Source organism: Impatiens glandulifera, chromosome 1 (genome assembly GCF_907164915.1).
Source record: "Impatiens glandulifera chromosome 1, dImpGla2.1, whole genome shotgun sequence".
Taxonomy (NCBI): domain Eukaryota; kingdom Viridiplantae; phylum Streptophyta; class Magnoliopsida; order Ericales; family Balsaminaceae; genus Impatiens; species Impatiens glandulifera.
This window is the reverse complement of record NC_061862.1, coordinates 44,279,934-44,305,941: the sequence shown is the minus strand read 5'-3', so window position 1 is coordinate 44,305,941 and position 26,008 is coordinate 44,279,934. Positions and strand designations below refer to the sequence as shown.

At 30.1% G+C, this 26,008-nt stretch overlaps 2 protein-coding genes across 2 annotated transcripts; one reads left to right on the top strand and one right to left on the bottom strand.

The window, feature by feature from the left end:
* Nucleotides 1–13,558: 13,558 nt before the first annotated feature.
* LOC124926337 (paired amphipathic helix protein Sin3-like 4) lies at nt 13,559–14,719 on the bottom strand. The gene has a single exon (XM_047466544.1). It carries the CDS (start codon nt 14,717–14,719, stop codon nt 13,559–13,561), a length of 1,161 nt encoding a protein of 386 aa, XP_047322500.1.
* Nucleotides 14,720–22,634: 7,915 nt separating this feature from the next.
* Nucleotides 22,635–25,544, top strand: LOC124920832. Its single transcript, XM_047461396.1, has 4 exons — nt 22,635–22,745; nt 22,898–22,958; nt 23,473–24,054; nt 24,137–25,544. Exons 2-4 carry the CDS (start codon nt 22,953–22,955, stop codon nt 25,271–25,273), a joined length of 1,725 nt encoding a protein of 574 aa, XP_047317352.1. The 5' UTR covers nt 22,635–22,745; nt 22,898–22,952; the 3' UTR covers nt 25,274–25,544.
* Nucleotides 25,545–26,008: the final 464 nt, after the last annotated feature.

Below are 26,008 nucleotides of genomic sequence, written 5' to 3'. Positions count from 1 at the left end.
AAAAGAAAAGTTGATAAGTGCTAGCTAGAAAGATCCAACAACAACCAAAAAAATAAATCAATAAAGGAATTTGAATAAAAACAAAAAAACAAACAAAACAAGGAATTCACAAAAGACACTAGTAAAGCAAAGAAAGTGTCTGATTTCTACAAATTAAGTCGGTTGTTAAAACGTTTTCTTTCTATGCAAAAGGTAGAGGGTTGGTTTTAGAAAAAATAGCAAAGCAAAGACAAAAGGCTAAAAAAAGATTAACATCAAAGGACAACTTCAAAATCAAAGGGACAAGTTGAGAGTCAGGCAAAGACGAGGGGCCCCTAAGCTCCTCAAGTGAATCTACTAGCCAACCAAGTTACAAGACAACTAGGTCCTAACATCAACCAAAATCGTGAATAAGGAGCAGACGTTCTAAGAATCGAAGTGACATTTATTCATTTAGACGCCGATTTTTGTCACTTAATCTTACATATTGGGGTTGATCCATCCGAAAATAACTATAATGAATATTCATTTCTTATTAACTAGCAATCCATGAGTGAGAGACATAGCCCACACAATAACCAAGAAATTCCAATGGAGCCCCCAAATTTTGAAGACAAAAGAGGTAAAGGATCAAGATGCATGTAAGCTAAAAATGACTAGATTGTAAATTTAAAAAAAATAATAATACATAAATATTTAGTAGATAATACATTTTTTTAGTTAAGCTTAAGCTTAGTACAATTCTACATAAATCCGTTCCAGGTTGTACGTGGAATTCGGAGATTTCTGTATTCTAACTCCCATCTTTTGCTGATATTCGAAGATTTCCATATTCTAACTCCCTCTTTATGCATGATTCAGACCAGGCGAAATATTAAGCACTTGAGGAGGTTTCACATTAATTTAAATAAAATAAGTGTTATCATGATTTAAACACCAGATATATGTCTTGAACTTAATTTTTTTTTCTTATTTCTTCTTCCTGTTTTTCAGGTTCTTTATTTTTTTTCCAAATTAATTTAAAGTCAAATTCAAAAGCAATATAAAAAAATTAAAAAAAAAAACCTATTAAAAAACAGCCCAACATAAAAATGTTCACGGCCTATAAATAAATAAACCAAAAGAACAAACTTTAACAAGCACACGGAGGTCCTTGAAAAAATCAATGGATTTTTGACCGTCTCAACCGATTTACTCAATTAAACATTCTTGATTATCATTACAGTATAATTATGTATTAAAGGAATCGGTGTACCACTCTTAATTTTCATCTTCATATTTAGAATTAATCCTTCAACTTTTACACACATTTTAGTTTTATTTCCTTAATTTTATTCTCTCATTTCATTTGTTTATTTTTTTTCAATTGATTCAAATATATATGTTGATTCTATGAGTTAATGTTATCATTCATGGTATATTACTCTTTTGCCTTCTTTAATTTACTTATGTTAAAGCTTGTTCTTTGGAATTTTATAGTGAACAAACTAAACATACAAGATTTTTTATGTTTGGCTAGTCAATATCAATCAAAAAGAATATAATTTTAGAGATAAGGGTGGGAGCTGAAGAGACATTATCATTGGAGATGAGTTTTTCTTTCTTCTACCTCTTTTTCGATTCTTCTTTTTTTTTCTTAATGATGTGAACTTTGTTATTCATATCGTTATGTTGTTATGTTCAGTTCATTATCAATTGGTATAATCTCTGCAAGATTAGATTCAAACAGGTTGGTAAAATGTTCTTTTTTGGCTTATAATGATGTGAATTAATGATTCTTCTACAATTTTGTTTTGGTTCATTATCTTAGTTATCATCCTATTGAAAGAGTTTATTATAACTTTTTGTGTAAGGTTAGTGTTCAGTTGGGTCTATGATATTATCTATAGTTTTATAAATATAGATTGGTTATGAGAATCAGTGGTGACGTTAATTCACTGTTCTTGGGTGGAGTCCGCATCGACTGTCATACTCCGTCTTGTGGACGGCCGACCTCAGGTTCGCTTAAACGACCAAAGGAATGATGCATTCTCAAAAGGGCCAAGAGAAGTTGAGGGGTCTCGTAAATCGTCGGTCTTTAGTCGACTTTCTTGTCCACCTCTTAGGGAACCTATCGGGTCTAGTTTTGGAGCGAATATGCGACAATCAAAGACTAGAATTAGAAATATTATTAAAGATAATGGAAGGAGTCAATATTTGGTGGGACGTCCAACCTATCCAATCCGAAAATACTAGGTGGAGAATATGTTGGTTCGCACCAACACAGTTACTAGTTGCACGCAGCCGGATTCCCGCGCCGTCAATGCACCATCATATGCAATGTAGGCTGGCTCAAGAAGGCGCATTATATGGTTGGACTGGACAGAAAAGATAATGGTCGATGGGAAATTTTCGAATTTCAAACCTTATTAGATCGTCATTGAGTTGTGGTTATTTTAGAATGTAAGATTGGCAAAAGGAAATCGATCAAAGTGAATGAGAATCACTTGAAATTGATTCGTAAATCCCTTCGATTATCATCATGGTAGAATGAGCGACTTGGTTTCAGTCCTAATAATGGAGAATATTGGACGGGCTATAATTCACATGGAAGGTACATTGCTTTAAGGTGTGAGCTCAAAACAATATTTATAATGCCGATTATAAATTGAGTAATTCCATTAGTGGAGGATGGACTTCATCGACTTGTTAATGATCGAGCGATCGTCACTGCGAAATTGCAGGTTAAGAGTGACATTTTTAATGTTGTGGATATGAATAAACAAGTGTATGAAAGAAAATACGTCACTAGGAGGTTTGAACTAGGTTCAACTCATAATGGTATCTGGATTCGTTTGTTTGGAATGTCTACATTATTATGGAACTCTAATCTTCTCCGTAGAGAAGGGGATGATCTTGGTGGGTTTATTGAGTGTGATGAGAGTTATCAAAGTAGAAACGATGAAGGATGGGTCTGAATTCTTGTGTCCACCCTTGAGCCGAACATTATATATTCAGAAGTCCTTTTGTGGATCACGGAACACATGAATGTAAGGTTATGGTTTGGCTAGAACGCTCTACTGAAATTTTAATAACGACGAATACTAGTTATTGTTCTGATCCTAACAATGATACCAATATTGATAATTTATCAATAGTTCATCCTAAGAGTCCGACGACATTAGAAAAAGGTGTAAAGGAATTAGTGGTGACTCCATTCTATGTGGATAAAATTTGTTTCGTTGGGCTCTCTAATATTGAATGGTTAACCGTTGTGGAGGATAATAAGTGGGTATTGAGTCTTGATCCCTTATATGTTGAGGATGTCACAGTGTGTTTAGGCGAAGAAGTTAGTCATGAAGTTGGATCCGAGGTCATTCCACCCTTATATTTGACTCATCATTCTCATGATTGTCCCGCCTCATATAAGGGTCATGTCAATGTTATGGAGTATTCGTCTGAGAAAACACTCTTTTTGCTTCTTCATGTTGTGATCACATCTTTTTTGTCTTACGATCACATTAACTTGGCGTTGTTTTCTGTTTGATCCTCTCGAGTCGAGCCCAAAAGATCTCATTCGGGATTGGACTGCTGAATCTTATTCACGGTTGAGGTAATATCGAGCATTTTTCTCCTCTTTTACATGTGTCTAAGACTATTAACCAAGGTTCTCTTGTTAGTTCCCCTATGAAAAATTATTTACATTTGGTCTCATACCATGTTAGGATGCCCCCGGTCTCACATCCAACCTCAGATTTATTTGATAATTTGGAAAATATTGAAATGGTTTAGAATGATATTTGATCTCCCTTTTCTAGTACGTCTAATACCACCCCAAGAAAATCAATTTATCCCATTTGCGGGCCGACTGTGGTTATTCATGAGGTTTTTAAGGAAGAATCTGTTGAGTCTGATCCTGAGTATGATGCCGATGAGGAGGTTTACGTAGATTTTTCGACTCATAAAATTATTTTGAATGAGAATAGATCTTCGGTGCAAGAAGTTTTGAGGTGTGAGAATGAGGTTTGGACGGAGATTTGTGAGATTCTCCCACTTCCATGTTGTTATCTTCGAAGTGAAATAAAGAAGATTATTCTACCTAAAGGTAATATTATTGATGAAAAACGTGTTTCAAAACCTAATAGGCGTATTCTAATTAATTTATCTTAATGATTGAAAAAATTATGGCGTGGAATGTCTGTGCGATTAACGATAGTGCAAAACGCAAAATGTTAAAATCTTTGGTTGGCACTTTGAACTATGGTAATTATTGTTTCAGCGAGACTAAGATGCAACATATGAATCAATGGATTATTCGTGACCTATGTAATTGGAGATTTTTTGGTTGGGAGGCTCTTAATTCTATCGAGGCATCATGTGGGATTTTGGTAACTTGGAATGAGGATTTATTTGAGAAAATTGACTTTAATATAGGTCGATTTTCTTTTAGTATTCAGTTTCATAATCGTGGGGATAATTTTTGTTGGGTGTTTTCTGCGGTGTACGGACTTGTGCTTTCTAACCTTAAGTCTGATTTTTTTTCAATGATATTGTGGAGGTGACAAGTATTTAGGATCTACCTATTACTTTTGTGAGGGATATAAATTAAGTTAAGGTTCCTACCGAGAAAAAAAGGCACGAATACTCACAAGGCATATGCGTGAGTTTTCTGAGACAATTAAAAATTTGGAGCTCGTTGATTTGTCTTTGGAAGGAGGGAAATTCACAATTAGAAGAGATAACAGAGACTGTGGGAGTGTGCAATCCCGCATTGATAGATTTTTTGCGAGTAACTCGATTTTCGTGATCTATCTAATGTATTTCAGAAGGTATTACCGTGGAGTTGTTCTGATCATCGTCCTATCCTCATTGAGCAGAGGGAGGTGGTTCCAACTAGTCAACCTTTTAGATTCGAGAATAAGTGGTTAACTACTGATGATTTTATCTCGAAGGTGGAAGGGTGGTGGGCGAGGGAGGTCGTGTTTGGTTCGTCATCCTCTAGATTATTTATTAAGCTTAAAAATCTACGAAAGATGCTAAAGAATTGGTTTATAGGGGATCGTGCATTGTTTTGTTCCAAGGTTGAGGTTCTAAGTCATGAAATTTTATCAATTGATGGTGTAGAGGAAGTTCATGATCTCTCTAGTACGGAAATTTCTACACTAATTCATCTAGTGAGCGAGTTGCTTGAACTATGTAAAAAGGAGGAAATTGGGACGAGACAACGCAGTAGAGCGATTTGGTTGCGGGAAGATGATAAAAACACCAAGTATTTTCATGGTATCTCTAAAGCACAAGAGAGAAATAACACTACTAACTCGATATCCATTGTTGGTGACGTGCATGAGAACGAATCGTGTATATCTAATAGTATTATTCAATTTTATAAAGATTTGTTTCAGGAACCATTTCGGGTTAGACCAAAGCTGAATAACATCAGTTTTTGCATCTATAAATCCAAATGAGAAATGCATGTTGGAAGCTCCTTTCTCTATCGAGGAGGTGGAGGCGGCAATAATGGATTGTGGTAGTGATAAGTCCCCCGGAAGTGACGGTTTTACTCTGGATTTTTTTTAAAAGGCTTGGGAGTTCCTTAAGGCCAATATAATGGCGGCTATGAATCACTTCTATCGATTTTCATCTTTTGAGAAAAGTTAGAATTATACGTTGATTGTTCTAATTCATAAGGCATTCGGTACTATCGACGTGAAGAATTTTCGACTCATTAGTTTGGTTACATCATTTTATAAGATTATCTCAAAATGTTTGGCAAACAGAATGCGTAGAATTTGAGGTATAGTTATCTCTTGCAATCAGATGGCTTTCATCAAAGGCCGTCAAATTTTCGATGTGGCACTAATCGTCAATGAGTGTATTGATTCGGCTAACTCTAGAGGCGATAAATTTGCTTTTGTCAAATTCGATATCGAAAAAACATATGATCATGTTAATTGGGAGTTCCTTTATGATATTATGGGTAGATTGGGTATGGGGGAGAAATGGATTGGATGGATTAGATTTTGCGTATCGACGACAAAATTCTCTATTATCGTGAATGGGAGCTATCATAGTTTCTTTGAGAGTTCAAGGGATTTAAGAAAAGGGGACCCTCTGTCCCCTTTCTTATTTGTTATTGTCATGGATGGCCTTTCTAGAATGATGTCTTTTACTGATGATGCAGGCTGGTTTAGTGGGGTGGAGTACGGTGTGAGACGATCTTCGTTCTCTATGTCTCATTTATTATTTACAGATGACACTCTTTGCATGATTCAGGCTATTGAGACAAATGTCAAGCACCTTCGTGATATTCTTTGGTTATTTGGAGCGTGTTCTGCGTGTTAATTTTGGTAAGTGTGATATCTTCTTCTCTAATTTAGTTTCATCTAGGAGAAATATTAGATTGGCTTGTATTCTGGGATTTTAAATTGGAACTTTTCCGTTTATGTATCTCGGGCTCCCTCTAGGGACTAAATCTAGCTCTAAAACTTCTTAGGACCCGATCATAAGTAAAATGGAGAGGAAGCTTCCCATATGGAAAAGTAAGATGATTTCTAAGGAAGGTCGATTACTTCTTATCAAGAGCGTTCTTTCTTCAATTCCAACTTATATGATGTATTTATTTGTCATCTCTAAGTCTGTGGCCGTGAAGATGGAGAGAATTGTGTGTAAATTCTTATGGGGATCGTCTGATTTCTCATTTTCTCATTTAGTGAGTTGGGATAAGGTTAAATTAATAAAAGAGTAGAGAGGGTTGGGAATACGCGATCTTGTTTCCTTTAATAAAGCTTATTATCCAAATGATGTATTAGATTTACAATTGAGCAAGATAGTATTTGGGCAAAATTGATTAAATATAAATATGGTCAGGATTAGGACTGTGCAAAAAAACCGGAAAATCGGTGTTAGAAAAATTAAGTTAATTTTAAATCGGCCAACGATTACAAGTTTTGAATATTTATTCTAAATAATCAAAAAGTGAGAAATTGTTAAAAAAAATAAACCGTTAAGTCATATCAAGTATATTAATTGTTTAAATATAACAAGAATGTGTTGTAGCGTAGTAGTAAACACCCATGTCTGTCACACAGGTGACCAGGGATTAAATCTCACCGATTACAAATATTATTTAAAGTTTTGCTATTTCAGGGAAGCTGAGAAAAATTCGAAATTTACTTATAGGCAAGATCGGCTCGACAATGTATACCGGCTCAGTCAACCGGATCGGTCAAGAAGCTCGGTCGAAGCGTTCGGTCAACCGGTTCGGTCAAGAAGTTCAAAATTCGGACAGGTTCAACCTATGTGCAGAAATCCAGACAGGTTCAACCTATGTGCAGAAATCCGGACAGGTTCAACCTGTGTGTAGAAATCCGGACAGGTTCAACCTGTGTGCAGAAATCCGGACAGGTTCAACCTGTGTGCAGAAATCCGGACAGGTTCAACCTATGTGTAGAAATCCGGACAGGTTCAACCTGTGTGCAGAAATCCGGATAGGTTCAACCTATGTGTAGAAATCCGGACAGGTTCAAGTTCAGGACCGGTTGAGTTGTAAACCAAAAGAACGGTCAAGAAACTCAACCGGTCAAGCAATTAAACCGACCAGAAACATGACCGCACAAGAAAGACAAGATCGGTCAAATTAGAAGGCCATAATCAATTAAATAGTCGGTCAATCAGAAGCCATGGAAAAACCGGAAGTCATCCGGTTAACATAAATAACCGATCAGCATAAAAAGACACTTCGGGTATCTGTTGAGAATGATACCGAAGGAACAGATTGAATATTGTCATATTCATACAAGTCTGAGGAAAGTCTGTAGGCTGAAAAAGACCGTTCTACAAGATCTTTCCACTTCAGGATAAATCAGAAAGACAATCTTCCAGGTACAGGCAACTGTCCAACCGACAGTTGCCATATTGAGTAAAAGACAAACCTAACCGGTTTGACCTACACACTGGAAGACTAGACCGCCAGATCTGAAGACTAGACCGCCAGGTCAGAAGACTAGACCGTCAGGTCTGAAGACTAGACCTCCAAGTCTGAATCAATGAACCTATGCTCAACCAATCAAATTCAAGGAAATGAAATGTGACCGTTAGCACATTTCACCTATAAAAGAAGGAGCTGAAGAGGAATAAATGCGGGTCACAAGTTCTGAATTTTCTACAGCCTAAATAAAAGATTGTGTTCTATCTCTAAAAAGCTTAAGCGCTTATTTGAAGTGTATTCTACAATTCCGGTTAAAATTGTACGGGTGTCATCGAGCAGGAAATAAGTCTCGATCGGATTGTGTTTGTATTCCTTAGTGAATATCATTCTCGCGGTTTCGAGAGGAAGGGGTGACGTAGGAGTTTTATCTCCGAACATCCATAAAAACCTGTCTTGTTATTTACTTTCCGCCTGCTTTACTTTATAACCGATCTGCATTAACCTACTAATAGCGCTCCAACCGATTCAACATCACTTAAACCGAATTACTAAGTTCCAAAACCGACCCAGCAATCTCCAAACCTGTCCTATTCAAATCTGGTTCTGCCTATCTCGTGTGTGTGCTGCTTCAACCTGAAACAAACCACTTCCGCGCTTGAACTTTGTTCAAGGGTTTGTGACAGTTTGTGTAGTATTGAAACCCCGGTATTAATCTCTAACCGGATTAATCACCACCCTTTGAGTAAAACGCGCAAACCGGCCAACCCCGGTTCCCCAGCCGCGACCTAAATCCTAACAATCGGTAACCCAACCGAACCGATAGTTAACCGGTTTCATTTTAACGGTTTATTGGTTAACCAGTTCTAGCGGTTCTAGTTAACTGGTTTTTTACTGGTTAACGGTTCGGTTTTCGGTTTACCTATTTTTCTAACGGTTTAACCGGTTAACCGGTAATATTTTAATTATATATTATATATTTTATAGTTTTTATTAGTTATATTATAAATAATATTTAATAATATATAAATCTTTTTTATTTTTAAATTTTTAATTATAATTTTTATAGAATTATTTTAAAGAAAACATTATAATTTATATAAAATTTTACAAAAGTAAATTAAAAACAAACTAAAATAATTTCATTAAAATATGTAAAATTATTTTTATAACGATAAATTAACAAAATCAAAATAGTTAAACAAATGAAAACCTTATGTCTTCGACATTTCCTTGATGTTTTAACTTTCTTTCCAATACGTCCAACACGGAAACACCTAAAATCAAAGTTATAGATTGTAATACAAATTGAATGTTACTTCCGAGAACTAACACCACTCGGTTCACTCTTGACTTCTTTTCGTTTGTTCTTTACCTCTGCAGAAGAATGTGATATAATCATTTTCCATGTTCTTGTTAAATTTTTCACTTACAATTGGATCAATCTATAATATATTTAAAATACTCAATCATATAACTATAAACACATATATAATATTTTGCATATAATTATAATAAACACAATTATTCAGATAACCATTATTTTATTATAACTTACCGATTCCACTTCCCGTTCTATCGGTTGTGAAGGAGATTCAATCATATTCGTCTATATTTGATTGGTCAAAAACTAATTGACATAATAAATTTAAATTTTATCAAGAAAAATATAAAAAAACTAACAAAATAGCTATAAAATATATTATATTGTTACAACAAAATTATATATTATAACCTATTTCTAAATATATCAATAAAATATATTATAATAATAATAATAATATATATTATAACAATAAAATAATATATTATAATAGAGACAAGAAAGGATGGAGAATAGTATAATCAGAAAGTGCAAACAATAATTTAAAAAAAAAATTTCATATATTTATTACTTAATTTAAAAAATTAAATTATCGGTTCCAGGTTAAACCCGATTAACCAACCGGAATCGACTAAAACCGGTAAAACTAGAACTGGTAAAACTGATACTATTAATGATCGGTTAACCGATTTGTAAAAAAAGGGGAAAATCGGTATTAACCGGAACCGTTTAATCGGTTGACCGGTTAACCGACCTGTTGAACACCCCTATTCAGGATAAGTCTGATTGGTTCATCCAAATTTCTTATAGACCCATGGGTTGCAATATTTGGGGTGCTATTTAAGCCATGTGAAGGGTTTATCGGGAGCATTCAATTTTTATTGTGAGTGATGGAAGTTCGATTAGTTTTGGGGACGACACTTGATGTAGTGGTATATGTTTTGTGAAGGTTTTCCCTGAGTTTGCTTTTATCTCTATTTCAAGAGATTCATCGGTTAAAGATATGTTTGACATTCGGCCTAGTGTTTTTGCTAATTGTATCAGATATAGAAGAAGATTGAGTAGTGAGGAAAGAATGTTCAATGATAGACTTTTGTTAATGGTTAGAAATAAGAGGTTAAACCCGTCTTCTCGAGATTCTATGTGGTGGCGTGATCTGAATAACTTTAATGTGGGACATTGTTACACTTTGTTCAATAAGGTTAGCCCCGTTGATTTTTGTTGGGAAATTTATGGGAGTCTAGGATGCCTACTAAGATCTCGTTTTTTGGTTGGAGTGTTATTCACGGCGGAATTCTAACTAACGATAGATGTATGAAAAAAATGTATGATTATTGTGAGTCGTTGTCGTATGTGTCATAAAGAGGTTGAGACAGCTTCTCGTCTACTTTTACATTGTAACGTTGTTGCAAGTATATAGTCTTTTTTTGTGGAATTTGACTGAAATACAATGGGTTATGCCGGAAACTGTTAGTGACTATTGGGAGGCATGGATTGGGGTGACTAAATATGCGAGACTTAAAAGATGGGTCTCTATCTCTATAATTTTCTGGTGGAATATCTGGTTGGAAAAAAATCATAGAACTTTTAACAACGAAAGTAGGTCGTTAAAGATTATTCATAAGATTATTTTAATGTAATCCATTTGTGCATAACTTTTTTTTTAATGTCATGTTTTAATCGTTGTTTTTGAGAACAACGATTTTTTATTAAATGAATATTTTTGAAAGAAAAACAAATAAGGCAACTGAAATAAATTTGCTATTAATCAAGGTTAGGGAGTTAAAAGTCTTCATCTAGCTATGAATTTCTATTAATTTTACTAAATTAATAATGACCCTTATACTTTACATTCAATACAGCTCAGTCAATAAAAAAAATTCTTAAGATAGTAATTCAAACTCATCAAGTTGCTATAAAAGCTTCACATTCATTTATATTGATACTGCACCATCAAAGATAAAATCTTTATCATTTTTTGATAAATAATTGTTATCAAAGAAAATTGAATTGTGGATAGTCCAAAACTTTGTAAAAATATCAATAATCTATAATTTCGTGGACATGTGCTGCAATCTTATAAAACCATATAGAAACTTATTTCAAACCACATAACAATCAATATCTAGATAGTTTGTCAGCTTATGAAATATATGAATAGATGTCTTTTTATCACAATGTATGTATTGGGTAATTGAAAAACAACTCTGAAATCAATAATGAGATGGAAGACACTTAATTTTGCGAACCGTCACAGTCAAGATGCGATACTCAGCTGCTGAAACAAGATACAATGATTTTGTTTTCAAAATATAACAGAATTACCAAGCATGATAATGATTTCCTTCTTTTTGGACAGAGTCCAAATTAGAATTAGAGAATGTCTGTCAGATAGAAAAAACAGTCCCAACAAAATTGAACCCTTCAAATATTTAACCAAATATAAAGTTGCTTCAAATGATTCCTTAGTTGATTAATAAATTGAAACAATGGTTATACAACAAAAGTAATGTCAGTCTAATATAATTAAGATATAGTGTCTTTTAATAAACTTCTTTATCTAGAAGGATCTGCAATTGGTATTTTATTTGGTTTACAACCCATAAGACAACATTATCAATAAAATCGAGAATCACAATAATCATTCTTAGATTTGTGCAATTTTATTACCGAAAAGGAAGTTGGTTTTCCAAAGACCTTTTATGGTAAATTTAGAATTAATATATAGAAAATTTGATTAAAGATGAGCATGTGATTTGCTATTTGATAAAGATAAAAGTATTTTACAAGACCATAAAAATTTTAGTTTCGGAAGAAAATTGGAATTTTTTTTGTTTTTCTCTTGGCTATTGTTTATAAGAGTGATTACTCCAATCAGAAACTGAAATAACTTTGCTTTTCAACATCTTCTGCTATTTGTTGCACTTTCTTATTGGCTTTAAAGGTATAGTTTTATTCCATTACTATATTTATACGTATTTTGAATATCTTTCCATAATTGTTGAGCAGTTATAACATTTTATTTTTAAATTTTGTTTCACGTTGTTCATTATCCAGTTTCTCATTATAATATCCACGAGCCATCATTGTATTGCTCCATTTGCATTCAATGACATCTTAAATGTTCCGTCGATGAATCCAACCTTCATTTTCGCCTCCAACACCAGCCTAATACTTGTAGACCACTAATAATAGTGAGATCTAGTTAGTACAGAATTTGTAATGAGGTGTATTTTTGATCTTGTTCATCATTCTCTTCTTCAGTCGAGAGTCGAGCCTCTATGTCTTGATTTGTGTTTGAAGATGATGATCATTCAATATATTAGTCAAAATATGGTTTGATATTTTACTACTTGATTCTTATTGGTTGAATCATTCCCTTTGTATCTAAAGAAGAGTATGAACCTATGATACCATGAACAAACCAAGCAAGATTGATATGGTTTGCTAGTCAATATCAATCAAGAAAACAGAATTGAGAGAAGGCAAAGGAAATAAATTTGTTATTGATTAATGTGAGGTAGTTACAAAGTCTGTATCACCCCTGATCGTTTTACTAAATTAATAAATACCATTTATATTTTACATTTAATACAATTCAGTCAACATAATTATTTTTTCTTATAATAGTAACTCAAATTCATCAAGTAGCTATAAAAGCTCCAAATTCATTTATATTGATATAGTTGCATACCTAACCTTGGATTATTTAAAATGTTGTCTACATTGTATCATTATTTCAAATTTTCTTTTATAAATAGAGAATGCAATAGACTTGTTAAAAATATAAATTTGTAATTTCTGAATTCTATTACTGATGAAATATAATATTGTTTGAAAAATAGTGTTATAATCTAATAATGAACAAGGCTCGATCAATGGCTTTGGATGTAATTTTGTGCACCTTATAACTCGTGTAGGGATCGTAATCTTACATGCAATGACAGTTATCTTCAATATGTGTTCCGACATTTGGAGATATAGAAATTAATGGAATTTGAATTAGACAAATTTTGAGAATAGATATAAGACTGAATAAAACCTATAGATAAAAGCAGTAAATAACTTTTACAATCTTTCGAATGGATAATAAAGCTGTACAAGTTTATTGTCTTTCTTATTGGCTGCAAGCAGTTTGCCAATCTTGAATATCAACTTGTCTATGAAGAGACCATAAAACTGATTTCCAAAGATCGCCCTCCACAATCATCTTCAAATTTAGTATCAGCTGATCATCGTTCTTTTGTTTCGTTTGTGTCTCTGATCTCTTTGTTCTCATTCAACGAGGCTTTTTCGCTCAAATTCCTAGAATCTTGCTGCTTGAAGTAAGCATTACGATGATCAAGTGCTTGTTAATAATTCTTAGCAAAACTTTCAGCCCAAACCTTGTTAAATTCAACACGGCATCTAGTCCACTCTTCTTGTTTCTGCTTCAAGCGTCTTAATAGAACCGGTAAAGCATGAGGTGCGTTCTTCTTCAATACATCAATGAAATCAAGACCATGGACGCCATATATTCGTTCAATGCACCCTAGATTCAGAGCTGTAAATTGCTCTATAAGACAATCTGCCGCAATGGCATTGTTATTTATTTTCTCCAAAAGATCCTCAACAAGCAAAATTGTGGCATTCACAGACTCCATTAATAAATCCATTTCATATCTATCATCTTCACATTGAAACAAGATTTCTTCATACGGATCTTGACACATGTCCTTGGAAGAATAATCATCACGTCCTGAAGAAACAGATACCCAATGATCATTGAGTACTTCATTACCAATTTCTGTCCTATAACTACACAAAGGAATTGGGTAATCCTTAGGAAGAAGACGGTAACTTGGAGTGACATTCTCACAGTTGGAAAGATCTAGGTCATGAATGGGCTTTCCTATATACATATCATTGTTGTACAACGATATCTTTTGGCCGGTTACATCTTTATTGTCAGATTGATCCCTTTCTCTATTTTCAACATTTCTGCATGTGTCCTTATAATCATCAGGTTCATTGATGTGAATAGAAGATGATGATGAACCCTTGCGTGTTCCAGAATTATCTGTGTTTTCTCTCATGATCCTCCTCCTCCTAGGTTGATTTGCGAAAGAAGAAGTTTGACCTTGCTCAAAATGTGTGTCATCATCACAATGATCCCTCCAGCCTCTTTCCTCCCTTTTCATCTTTAATCTTTGACTACGCCTTCCCTGCTCTTCTTCACAAGCTTCTTCTTCCTCCTCCTCGGGTGGGAGAGTGATCTGACATCCTCTGGGCAAGAATGTATTAAACCCTAGAATAAGGTGGCGATGTCCTGTAAACAAATCTTTGACTCTGGCCATAACGGCAGTTCTGTTAGTTCTCTGAGTCTTGAAATCAGTCATGACATCAAGAAACTGTTCGTATATTGCTTTATTATCTTGAAACGTGAACTTGACATCCCCGAGATATAAAACTCCATCATATGTTGTTCGTTCCTCTCTTCTTTCTGTATAAACGTCTCTGGACGGCCTCTTCATCTCTATAAACGTCGACTCTGGATCGTCTCCTTCCTTGAATGCTGCTGATCGGGAGAGGATGAATTGAAGACAAAATGCTCTTCTGGGTATTGGAGATACAGAATTTGAGATCTATAATTCTCGTTTATCGATCATTAAGAACCCTAGCAGAGATCGAGTCAAAACTATGTAAGATAAACGAGAATTATAGATCTAGGAGGAGGAGATAGAGAAAAGAAATCATTGCGAGCGAGCGATCATTAAGGAAGACTATGTAATAATTTATTTATTTCAATTAATTATTTTTATTTTACTGATTTATCTCTCTTTATTTGTTAATCGGTAAAAAGAGTAATTGATAGGGACGTGAATATGGGATTAGTAATTTATTTATTAAATAACTTTTAAAGTAATAATAAAGATGATTATAAATTAAATAATAATATATATATTATATTTGATAAATACGAATATAAAATTTTTAATTTTTTTTAGTTAATTATATATATTTACGATTAATAATTTATTTATTTTTAAAATGAGTAATAATAAGAAGAATATAAATAAATCAAATTAATAAAATATATAAATATGTAATTTTTGGATTTTCAGTCTTCTTCAAGATTATAATTTTTTTTTATATAGCTTTTGAAAATGTGTGATTCAATCTAATACAACTAATGGAATTTGATTAATTAGATGTCTACCAAAATTTTAGAGTAAATGAGTTAAATATGATTAAAGCAATATGTAGTGCTATAACTTTTGATTTAGATTAACTTTTTAAGAATCATAAAAAATAAAGTTTCAATCTAAATATATATATTATGATATTTGGTTTAAAATTTGGATTATTATTATTGATAAATTAATTTAATTGTATATATGTCAATATAACAAATGAAAAACAATTAAAACATATTAAATAATTTGTAAATGCTATTAACAATTTAAAGAACCAATTAAATGATTAAACCTTATATAGTTTAAATGTGATATGATTTGACATATTTGGCATTTTTATTTTTTCTATTTAGTTTATTTTGTATCTAATATTTAGAAAAAAGAGTATGATTTGGATATATGTTTGGTCAATAAATTAAAGAATACATTTTTTTTAAATGGATCAATTATTTAGTGTTTAGTTTTATTTAGTTTAAATATATATATATATATATATATATATATATATATATATATATATTTCAAGCAAAACACAAGGGCAATTTGGTAATGTAATTTGAAATTCAAAATTGCAAAAATTGGATCACTGATATGAATATGATGAGATGTAGCATGTAGTCAATAATATATTTTTTTACAGTTGAAACTAAAAATTAATATTTCTTAAATTAATTAATTTGTTAGTTGATTTGTTTTGAGATGTTATACAAAATTTAATTAAATATTATTTACTATTATATTCAATTTTATTTTATTTTATCAATAAAATAAGATTATTGAAATCATTCCTAAATAATTCCATTAACCCTTTAACAAGTCTCAGTGTTTATTATTATTTTTAATATCTCATTATCCTTTTAATTATTAAATCACTTAAAGTATTAATAAATATTTTAAAATATTTTTTTTCTTTATTTTTATTAAATTTTAATTTAAATACAAATACTATTTTAATAACCTATCTTTCTATAAACAAGTTTTTTCTAAAATAAAAGTCAAACAACTAGTAAAAAAACACATGATCAAATGAGGTCTTAATGATATCCTGGATAAGCTTTTTATTATTATTTTTTTTTGCCACTCTGGTCTTATTTATCACAATTGAATTATTATTATTATTTTGATAGATTGTATTATTAAAGTAGTCACTATTTTTTTTTCTTTTTAATGATCTAAATATAAATTTGTAATGCTTATTGAACAATATTTATTATTTTAATTTATTAATTTAATTATTTATTTTCAAATGAGAGTGCTTATTTATAAATTAAATGGTTAGTTAGACATTGCTTTAGTAGATGAGAACTGGACATTTTTATGCAATAAATATATTTTATTCTTTAATCAAAAGATATCTTCTATTAAAATAATTTATTAAAGAGATATTGAGAATATGCATTGAATTTATAATATATTGTTAATATATATTATAATATTATATTTATTAAAATGTATATATGAATTAATTATATTGAACTATATTTTAACTTTAGTTTCGGTTTCATATTAATGTAAATGTTTTTTTTTTTACATAACTACTTAATAAATCAGTACTTTAAAATTCATTTCATATTACTTTTAAAAAATAATAATTAAAAGTATTATTGGAGAAAAGTAAATCTCTTGTAACCACTATGTTCTATTAAAAATAAATTAAATGAAACAAACATTATGTACATCAAAATATAACAAAGAGAAAAAGTAAATAAAATTAATCTAATGGAATGGTTAGTTAACATAAGCATGTTAATTGTAATGTGTCACTCACTTAAACATAAAGAAATGAGCTCAAATCAAAGACATGAAAAACCTAATATATATTTAGAGCAAAACTTGAACAAGATTTAAAGATAAATCAGAGCTTTCCAAAATCAATAGCCTCATGGATAAACAGCAAATGCCATTTCAGAGATTGTTCATCTCCAATCAAGTTATCACCAAATACTATACAATATGATCACCACTTTAATGAACTCATTTTCATCCACTCGAGTGTACAAAAACCAAATGTTTTGAAACTGAAAAAAAGTTAAAAGAGGGGAAAAAGTTGGTATAAATACACTATTCCCGTTAAAAATGAACGGTGGACTCCCACAATTATGTTAACTTTCGTGAGTTATTTAGTAAAACCAAAATAAAATAAAATAAAATATGGGACAAAGCGGCTTGAAACCAGAAACAAACATAAATCGACATGAAACAAGAAAGAAAAACATGAGTTAGAACTTACTTTATGTGACCATAATCTCATTAAGAAAATAAATGATGCATCCCGTTGTCAAGATATTGACTAACCTTATTTCAGCTAGAGTAGTAAGTGGAAAGTGTTTAAAAATTCTAACAGCCGATTTTTTGTCAAACATGATTCTATTTTTTTTTACTAGATTATCCCAAATAATGACTAGAATAGAACATCAATCTTACTAAGACCCTATGGACTTGAACTGTTCTACTCAAATTGTCCAATATAACCTATTGGATCCTCAAAATATGTAATAAGATTCAAAGAGGTTTAATATAAGATCAATGAATGAAATTGTGAGAAATGGTTTCACATAAACAATATCCTTCTATTTATCTATAAGGGTGTGTTTGATAACCGTGTAATTGATATTGGAATTAGAATTGGGTTGATAGGCTCTCTAATATTAAGAATTAGATTAAAATTAGAATTTTAATAGAAATCAATTTAGTGTAATTTATAGTTCTCAATTTCACTCATTTTAGATCGAAATTGTAATTCCAAATTTTATTTAATTTTATATTTTTTCAAACAAAATAATTTATTATTTTATCATTTAAAACACGATTAAAGTTTTCCTTCTATAATATTTTTTTTATCGAATCGATTTTTTATTTATTTAGTAAGTTAACATTTTAAATATATATATATATATATATATATATATATATATATATATATATTAATTTAATAAGTTAATATACTGAACTTACGTATTTTATTTTTGAATTTAAGAAGTTAAAATTTCGAACCGATATCTTTTTTTAATTTATAAAGTTAAAATGTTTAACCGATATTTAAAAAAAAAAAATTGAAACTTAAAAAAAAATTCTTGATACTTGAGATATCTAATTAGTTGTGTCAAACCAATATTTTAATGAAATAGAACATATATATCAAAATAATTTGTATTATATTCTTTTTTCAAATATAAGAATTGTGATTGATTACATTTAATATTTCATAAAACTCAAATTAAAATTACAATGCCAATTTTATTTTATTTTTTAATTCTATCCATCCAAACATATACTGAGATTTTTTTTTAATAAATGATTATAGGTAATGCTTTTTAAAAATAGTTATTCTATAGTGTATTAGATTTATATGCTTTTTATAATATAAATTTATAAGTTTATCAACCAATAAGTTTGATAAATGAAATACATAATATTTTTTTTTGAAACTTCATAATTTGGATTAGAGAGTTCCACGCGGAGGGTTTGCACCTAGATGACAAAGTCAAATTTATTATATTAATTTTCAAAACTACACTCATACCTAAAATAGAATTAGAATATGCCTAAAGTATTTTAGCAAATGGGAAATGAAGTTGAGATTCTTAATTAATAATTTTTTAATTTTTTTTTTGTGAAGGTTGAAATTTAGGTATTAATTTAATATATTTAAATAAAAATATTTTTTTTTATTATTTTTTTTATTTTTTTATGAATTTTTTAATAAATAAATTATATATATCAATAATTTTATTTGTATTAATTATTTAATAATTTATATAATTATATATTAAATATATATATATATATAACAACCTATTTAAAAATTAATTGTGATATATTTAAATAAAAATAAATTAATTTGTTTGATTATTTGTCTCCAGATTATATATACAATAAATAAATATATATATATAATTATAAATTGAATTCAACGTTTACAAAATTATGTCAGTATTAAAGTGTTCACATTTTAAATTTAAGACTATGATTCGAGTACTAATTGGTATGGATAAAGATTAAGAGAATGTTTTGATTTTAGAGGAGTATTATAAATATTAAAATAATAATAATGGTGATATATGTAATATGAATGCGAATTTAAGAGAATAAGGGAATAATGGTTCGAATTAGATAAAATGCTCAAAATAGGGTATAATGTGACTGTTAATGACGAATTAATTGGATATGTGTGCAAATTTGAAGGATTAAAGAAAATAATGCTTCAAATTAGAGCAAAATGTCAAAGTGAAGATAGAGGTGACCAATAATAACAAATCGTCTATTACATAATGTTCAAAGTGACGAAGGTGTGGTAAGTGATTAGATATCTCTCGACCGGTCATTTCCGAATATAGATCAAAATAATGAATAAATTTAGACGATATTATTTCAATTTATTCCAGTTGAATACAAGGTAAGATGAACTACATGTCGTAATCATCCCGTCTTTCTATATTAATAATTTTTTTATTAATTATTTTTTAATCTATGTAATTATATATTAAATATATATATAATAACATATTTAAAAATTAATTCAAGATATATTTAATTAAAAAATAAATTAATCACGAGTAGTGTAGTAGTTAAATTGTTTACATTTGAAACTTGAGATCAAGATTCAGTCAATGATCGGATTTTAGAAGGGTATTATAAAGATTAAAATAGCAATGATGGTGGTATATGTGAGTGCAAATTTAAGGGATTAAGGAATTATAGTTCGAATTGAATCAAAATTTCCCAAATGAGAGTATAATGTGATCGATACTGACGAATTAGTTAGATGTGAGAGTACACATTTGAGTGATTAAGAGAATGATGATTCAAATTAGAGAAAAATGCCCAAAATGAGAATGAGGTAGATGTGACTGATAATGACGAGTTTATTAGTATATAATGTTCAAAGTATGTTCAAAGTAAAAGTACCTACGATAATTGATTATATATCTCAATTGAATATTTTGATTATAAGTCAAAATAATGAATAGATTTAGATAATATTACTCCAATTTATTTATTCACGGTGAATATAATGTAAGATGAACAAAATGCAAATTATAAAGTCTTCCTAATAATTTTATTTTTATTTTTTTAAATATAATTTTTTTGTTCACTTTGATTTTTTTTTAATATACATCATAATTCCATTCTATTTGTATTAATTATTTTATTCTATATAATTATATATTAAAATTTATAAATATTTTCACCTTATTTTTTAATTAAATTTCTAAATAAGTTATTAAAAACATATTTTTTATATATTTTCTTTCTATATTTATTATTTATATATTTAATTAAGAGAATAAAGTGTTTGTATACAAAATATATATATATATATATATATATATATATATATATATATATATATATATATATATATATATATATATATATATATATATATATATATATATATATATATATATATATATATATAAAATTATAAATTATATTCAACAACAAAAAATTGTGTAACATTTTAAGTGTTCATATTTCAAATTTGAGAACAGAGTTCGTGCATGTCTTAGCTAGTGCGAATTTTAGAAAGAATATTATAAAGATGAAATAAATTGTCGAATACATAAAATTAAGGTATAATGTGATTGATAAAGATGAATCAGTTAGAAGGTGGTTGCGGATGTAGTAAAATGTTAGCTTTTGGTGTTCATTTTTTTTTTCTCATTTTTAGATCTACATTAATGTTGCAATTGCATGATTTTTTTTTTGAAATAATTTCAGTATAAACAACATTTTTTTTACCAGGATTAAAAATATTTAAATATATAATTTAAATAAAATAATGATTTAGAATATATTTTAATAAATTTAATAACATTTTTTTTACTGTTTAAGCACAATTTCAGTTCTAATGGTTTCTAAATAGGTTCATATAACATTAATTAATTTAATTATGATGTTGTTTCTCCATTTAATTTGAATTTATTTAAAATTCATTAAATAATTTTGAAAACATCCTAAAATGTCTTTTTAAACTTTAACATATATGATCAATATTTAAAATATTTATTTAGTATTTTGATTATTATTATAATAAGATAATAATAATTTCTTATTATCTTACTGTTTATTTTAATATATTTAATCAATCTTTATAACACACACAAAAAAAAAAAAAACAAAAAAAAAAAAAAAAAAAAACTATCCTAAAATCATATTCTAGTTAAAATAATTACTAATAATTTGAACGGATGAAAACAAATATAGTCATGCAAAACAAATTAATATTATATATATTCATTTGAATATTCTAAATTGCAGAGATCAATTATTAACCACAGATATAATTATTTTGAATATTTAGATTAATTAACAAATAATATCATTCTTTTGATTAAATGGATTATATATCAGTTATTATTAGTTATCACCCATGATCCAAATCATGTAATATAATATTATTATTATTACTTAAAGGCAAAATAATAGCGAGGGCATTTTCGAAATTTTCAAGTTTCATGAAAAGAGAATGCCCCTAACCCAAAACACGTGTCATATGCTGTTATTAATTATTATACAGTACAACCTTTTACTGCGCGTTATGTATAATTTTGATGTACTACAATAATAAATACTTTATTTTATTATTAAATTTATTAATATATATATATAATTAAATTATATTTTAAAATATCAATTCTTTTAGTTTAAAAGTATTCCTCCAAAGAAATACAAAAAAGAAGCAAATACCTTTCTCATCTTCTAATTCTCTCTCTATTGTCCCATTGAATAGTATTTTTGTTTATATTATATTTAAAAAATATATAAAAATATGAGATCTTTATCTCTTCATATCTTAATTTATGAAAATAATATTATGATCTTCTGAGATCTCATTGAGTCTGTTTGATATTTGGTAAAGTCACCAATATTAAAAAAAAAAAAAAGTGTAATCCCCACTGAATTTTGTGAACAAAATTAAATTAAATTCTCGTTAAAAACATTCATTATTAAGTTAAAATTTAAAAAGATAAAGAAAAAAACAGCTGTACACATTTATGTGTTAAGAAAGTATTTTTAACTTTTTTAACAATTTTAAATGTCATTGTAATTTTTAACTTTTTTTTTTAAAATACCATCTTTGAATTACAAGATTGTTCTTATCATCATTTATTAAATTAAATATATCTCATAAAATTTTGATTTTATTTTTCAAATTCAGATCCATCCCTAAATATGTTTTAAGAAAAGGGATTTTTTTTTTAAAATTATTTTTTACTAATCTGTCTTTCTCTCTCTAAATATATTATCAAGAGAGTCTAGCAAAAGAGAGACTTTAATATTTTCTTCTCCTTTCTCAAGTTCTTGGCGAATTCAACCTTGGTAATCCTTGAAACCAGCCGCAGCTCTGGTAAACCAGGTTCATCCTCTCTCTCTTTCTCTCTCTTTACTCTTATTTTCTCTCACTATATCTACACAAACTTAATTACATGATTATTTATATATCCGCCGTCCTGTCTTTGAGTTTCCTTTTTTCTTTTATATCTTAAATAACTTGCGAAATCAACGCAGACCCATTTCATCAGGTCCTCGTCGTCTTCACGTGGTCTAACCTTTTGCTTCTACAATGGAGGTCAGTAAATTTCGCACTCTTTTGTTTTATATGTATATGTATGGGTATATATATATGTACATGTAGTGTTTCTTATGCATTCACATACGATTATATCTATATTTATGTGTAAGAATGTTTATATCTTGGGATATTCTTGTCGAATTTGTTCCGATCACATGATAATTTATTTTTTTTCTGCAATTTTGTTTTTGGGGTTTAGTTTGAGGGTTGTTTTGTTTGGTTGAGATTAATGGATTGATGTGTTTGTTCATTGGAATGAAATGCACGATTTTTATGGCAAGGATTGAGGTTGGTTCTGCATTTTCTGCTTGAGTTGGAGATAGATCTGGGGAATTGAATTCTACAAATCATTGATGGGTTTTGTTTATCTTGTTCACTTGAAAAGATTAGAAATCAGAATTCATTCCACAATTCACCTCTTTTTTTCTGTTTGTTTTCTTGACCATTGTCTATGATTCAAGAAGCCTAGCTTCAAATGATCTTTAGAAATCTTATGCTTTTGATTGGGCAGATGGAGACGAATTGTGCAGATAATCAGGCATCAGAAACATCAACTGCACTCGAGGAGGATTCCAGCGTTCTATTTGGCGATCAGGAAATGTTTCCTCGAGTTGGAGATGAATACCAAGCTGAAATTCTGAAAGGGATACAATCTACAGCCAATGACACTCCAATTGAGGTTCTGATTGGTCTTCCCATTACAGTTATGTGGGTTGAAATAGAAGATAAACATTCTTCTTCATCAACCAAAGGGGAAACAGGAAGAAAAGACTGTTATCTTGTTCCTGGATCAAAGGAAGAAGGTTGGAGCGAAATAGAAGAGGCGGGTCTTCTCCTTGGTCTCTATATTTTCGGGAAAGATTTTGTGAAGCTGAAAGTGTTCCTCACATGCAAAACAATGGGATCCATATTGTCATTTTACTATGGAAAATTCTACAAGTCTGATGGATATCGAAGATGGTCTGATTGCAGGAAAACGAAAAGCAGGAAGATTGTTTTGGGGCAAAAGATTTTCTCGGGTTTCAGGCTGCAAGAATTGTTGTCTCGTTTGTCCTTGCACGCTTCAGAAGAACGTCGAAATGCTTTATCCAAGGTATTGTTCTAACAATTTGTCTTTGTTCTTTTATTCAATATTGGGATGAAAGAAAATTCAGATTTTGTGAACAAATTAACAGGTTTCTGATTTATTCGAGGAAGGGAAAATGCGGTTGGATGAATTCGTCTTTACTATAAAAGCTATAGTGGGAATGAAGAATTTTGTAGAAGCAATTTCGATAGGGAAAGGTAAGCAAGATCTAACTGGAATGATATCAGAGCCTCCAAAAGCTAATAATTCAGTTGGCAAAGCGTGTTCCTCTCTTACCACATCTGAGATCGTCAAGCTTCTAACTGGTGATATTCGGTTAAGCAAAGCGAGATCGAATGATCTATTCTGGGAGGCAATTTGGCCTCGTTTGCTTGCACGAGGCTGGCATTCAGAGCAGCCAAAATGTTATGCTGCTGTTTCGAAACAACCTTTGGTCTTTCTAGTCCCCGGTTATACAAAGTTTTCGAGAAGAAGACTCGTAAAAGACGACCATTATTTCGATTCAATTACTGATGTCTTACACAAAGTTGCCTCTGAACCTACCCTTATTGAACTCGAGGCGGATGAAAGCAACGAAAATGACAAGAAACTGGAGCCTGACAATTCGAGTGATCATCAACGTCAGAGTTATCTTCAGCCTCGAACTTCAAATCAAAACGGGGATTTGTTGAAGTTCACTGTCGTCGACACTAGTCATACTAGCGATGGAAAACCGTTTAGTACAAGACAGTTGAGAATGTTGTCAGATGAATCCATTAATGTTATCACTGATTCTCCTAGTCCTTCATCTGAAGATTCAAACTCTTCTACAGATGATATTATTCTTAACAATTCTTCGAATAGTTCGGTTGCCATCAAGAAACACAAGAGGAGACAGGTTTCTCAGAAAGAAGCCACAGAAGGAAATGTTTTGGATTCCAGTTTTAATGTGGACCAATCGTATAATCAATCTGAACCGCGTGAATTGATTGACCTTAACTATCCTCTACTGCCACCCGGGTTCGAACCATGTGACATCTTCATGATGGAAACTGTTGCCCAGCCGAGTCCACAGGAGGAACAGACTATTAATGTTAATGGTCGGAGGCAGAGTACTAGGTATCGGCCTCCGACAGTAAAGGTTTTGGAAGCTTTAGCAGATGGATTATTGACAAGTGGCATCAAAAAAGACAAGAACCGAGCAGGTCGTTGTAGAGAGAATTCACGGTCAAGAAGTAATTCATGAAGTCCGATTCGAGAGCAAGAACAAGAGGTTTCGGATTATTTGAAAAAAAAAGGTTATGGACTTGGATGTTAATGATCAAAAGAGAGGAAATCTCATATTTCATCCCCTTTTTTGTGAAGCTCCAATTCATAGATGCTGAGAACTGGCATAAGAGAATCATGCTTTGAAGACAAGGATACATTTAAATGTTACTCTATTTCTGATTATTATTAGTATTTTTATTTTTTTTCATAAGAATTATACTTTCAATTAAGAAAATAATAGATTACATTAGAGTGTGTGGTTTGTCCTTAACTTATAAAAATACAGCAAATAGTCTCATTATTATATCAAAGAACAATTAGGTCATCTTATTAGTCTAGAAAAAAATATCTATACCTTAGTTACTTCCTTTCCTAATCTTTATTTGAAGTGTAAAAATATTTAGTAATAATTTAGTAAAATAATTCTAATTTTAATTAAATACAATAATCTACTATTTGATTTTTACCTTAAATTAAAATGAGTCATAAAAAAAGAGTTACTTTAAAGAAAATCAGAACTAAGGAATCTAGTTCTCTATAATTCTTCTTGTTATGATATCAATAAAAATATATTAAGTAGCTTTCATTTGCATGTATGATGTCAAAGCTTAACCAATGCACTTCGTTCATATATACATGTGTTATTAATAGAATAATTATATATTTAGGTAGGTTGAAAAGTATTTTTTTTCTGTTATGTTTGGTATTAATA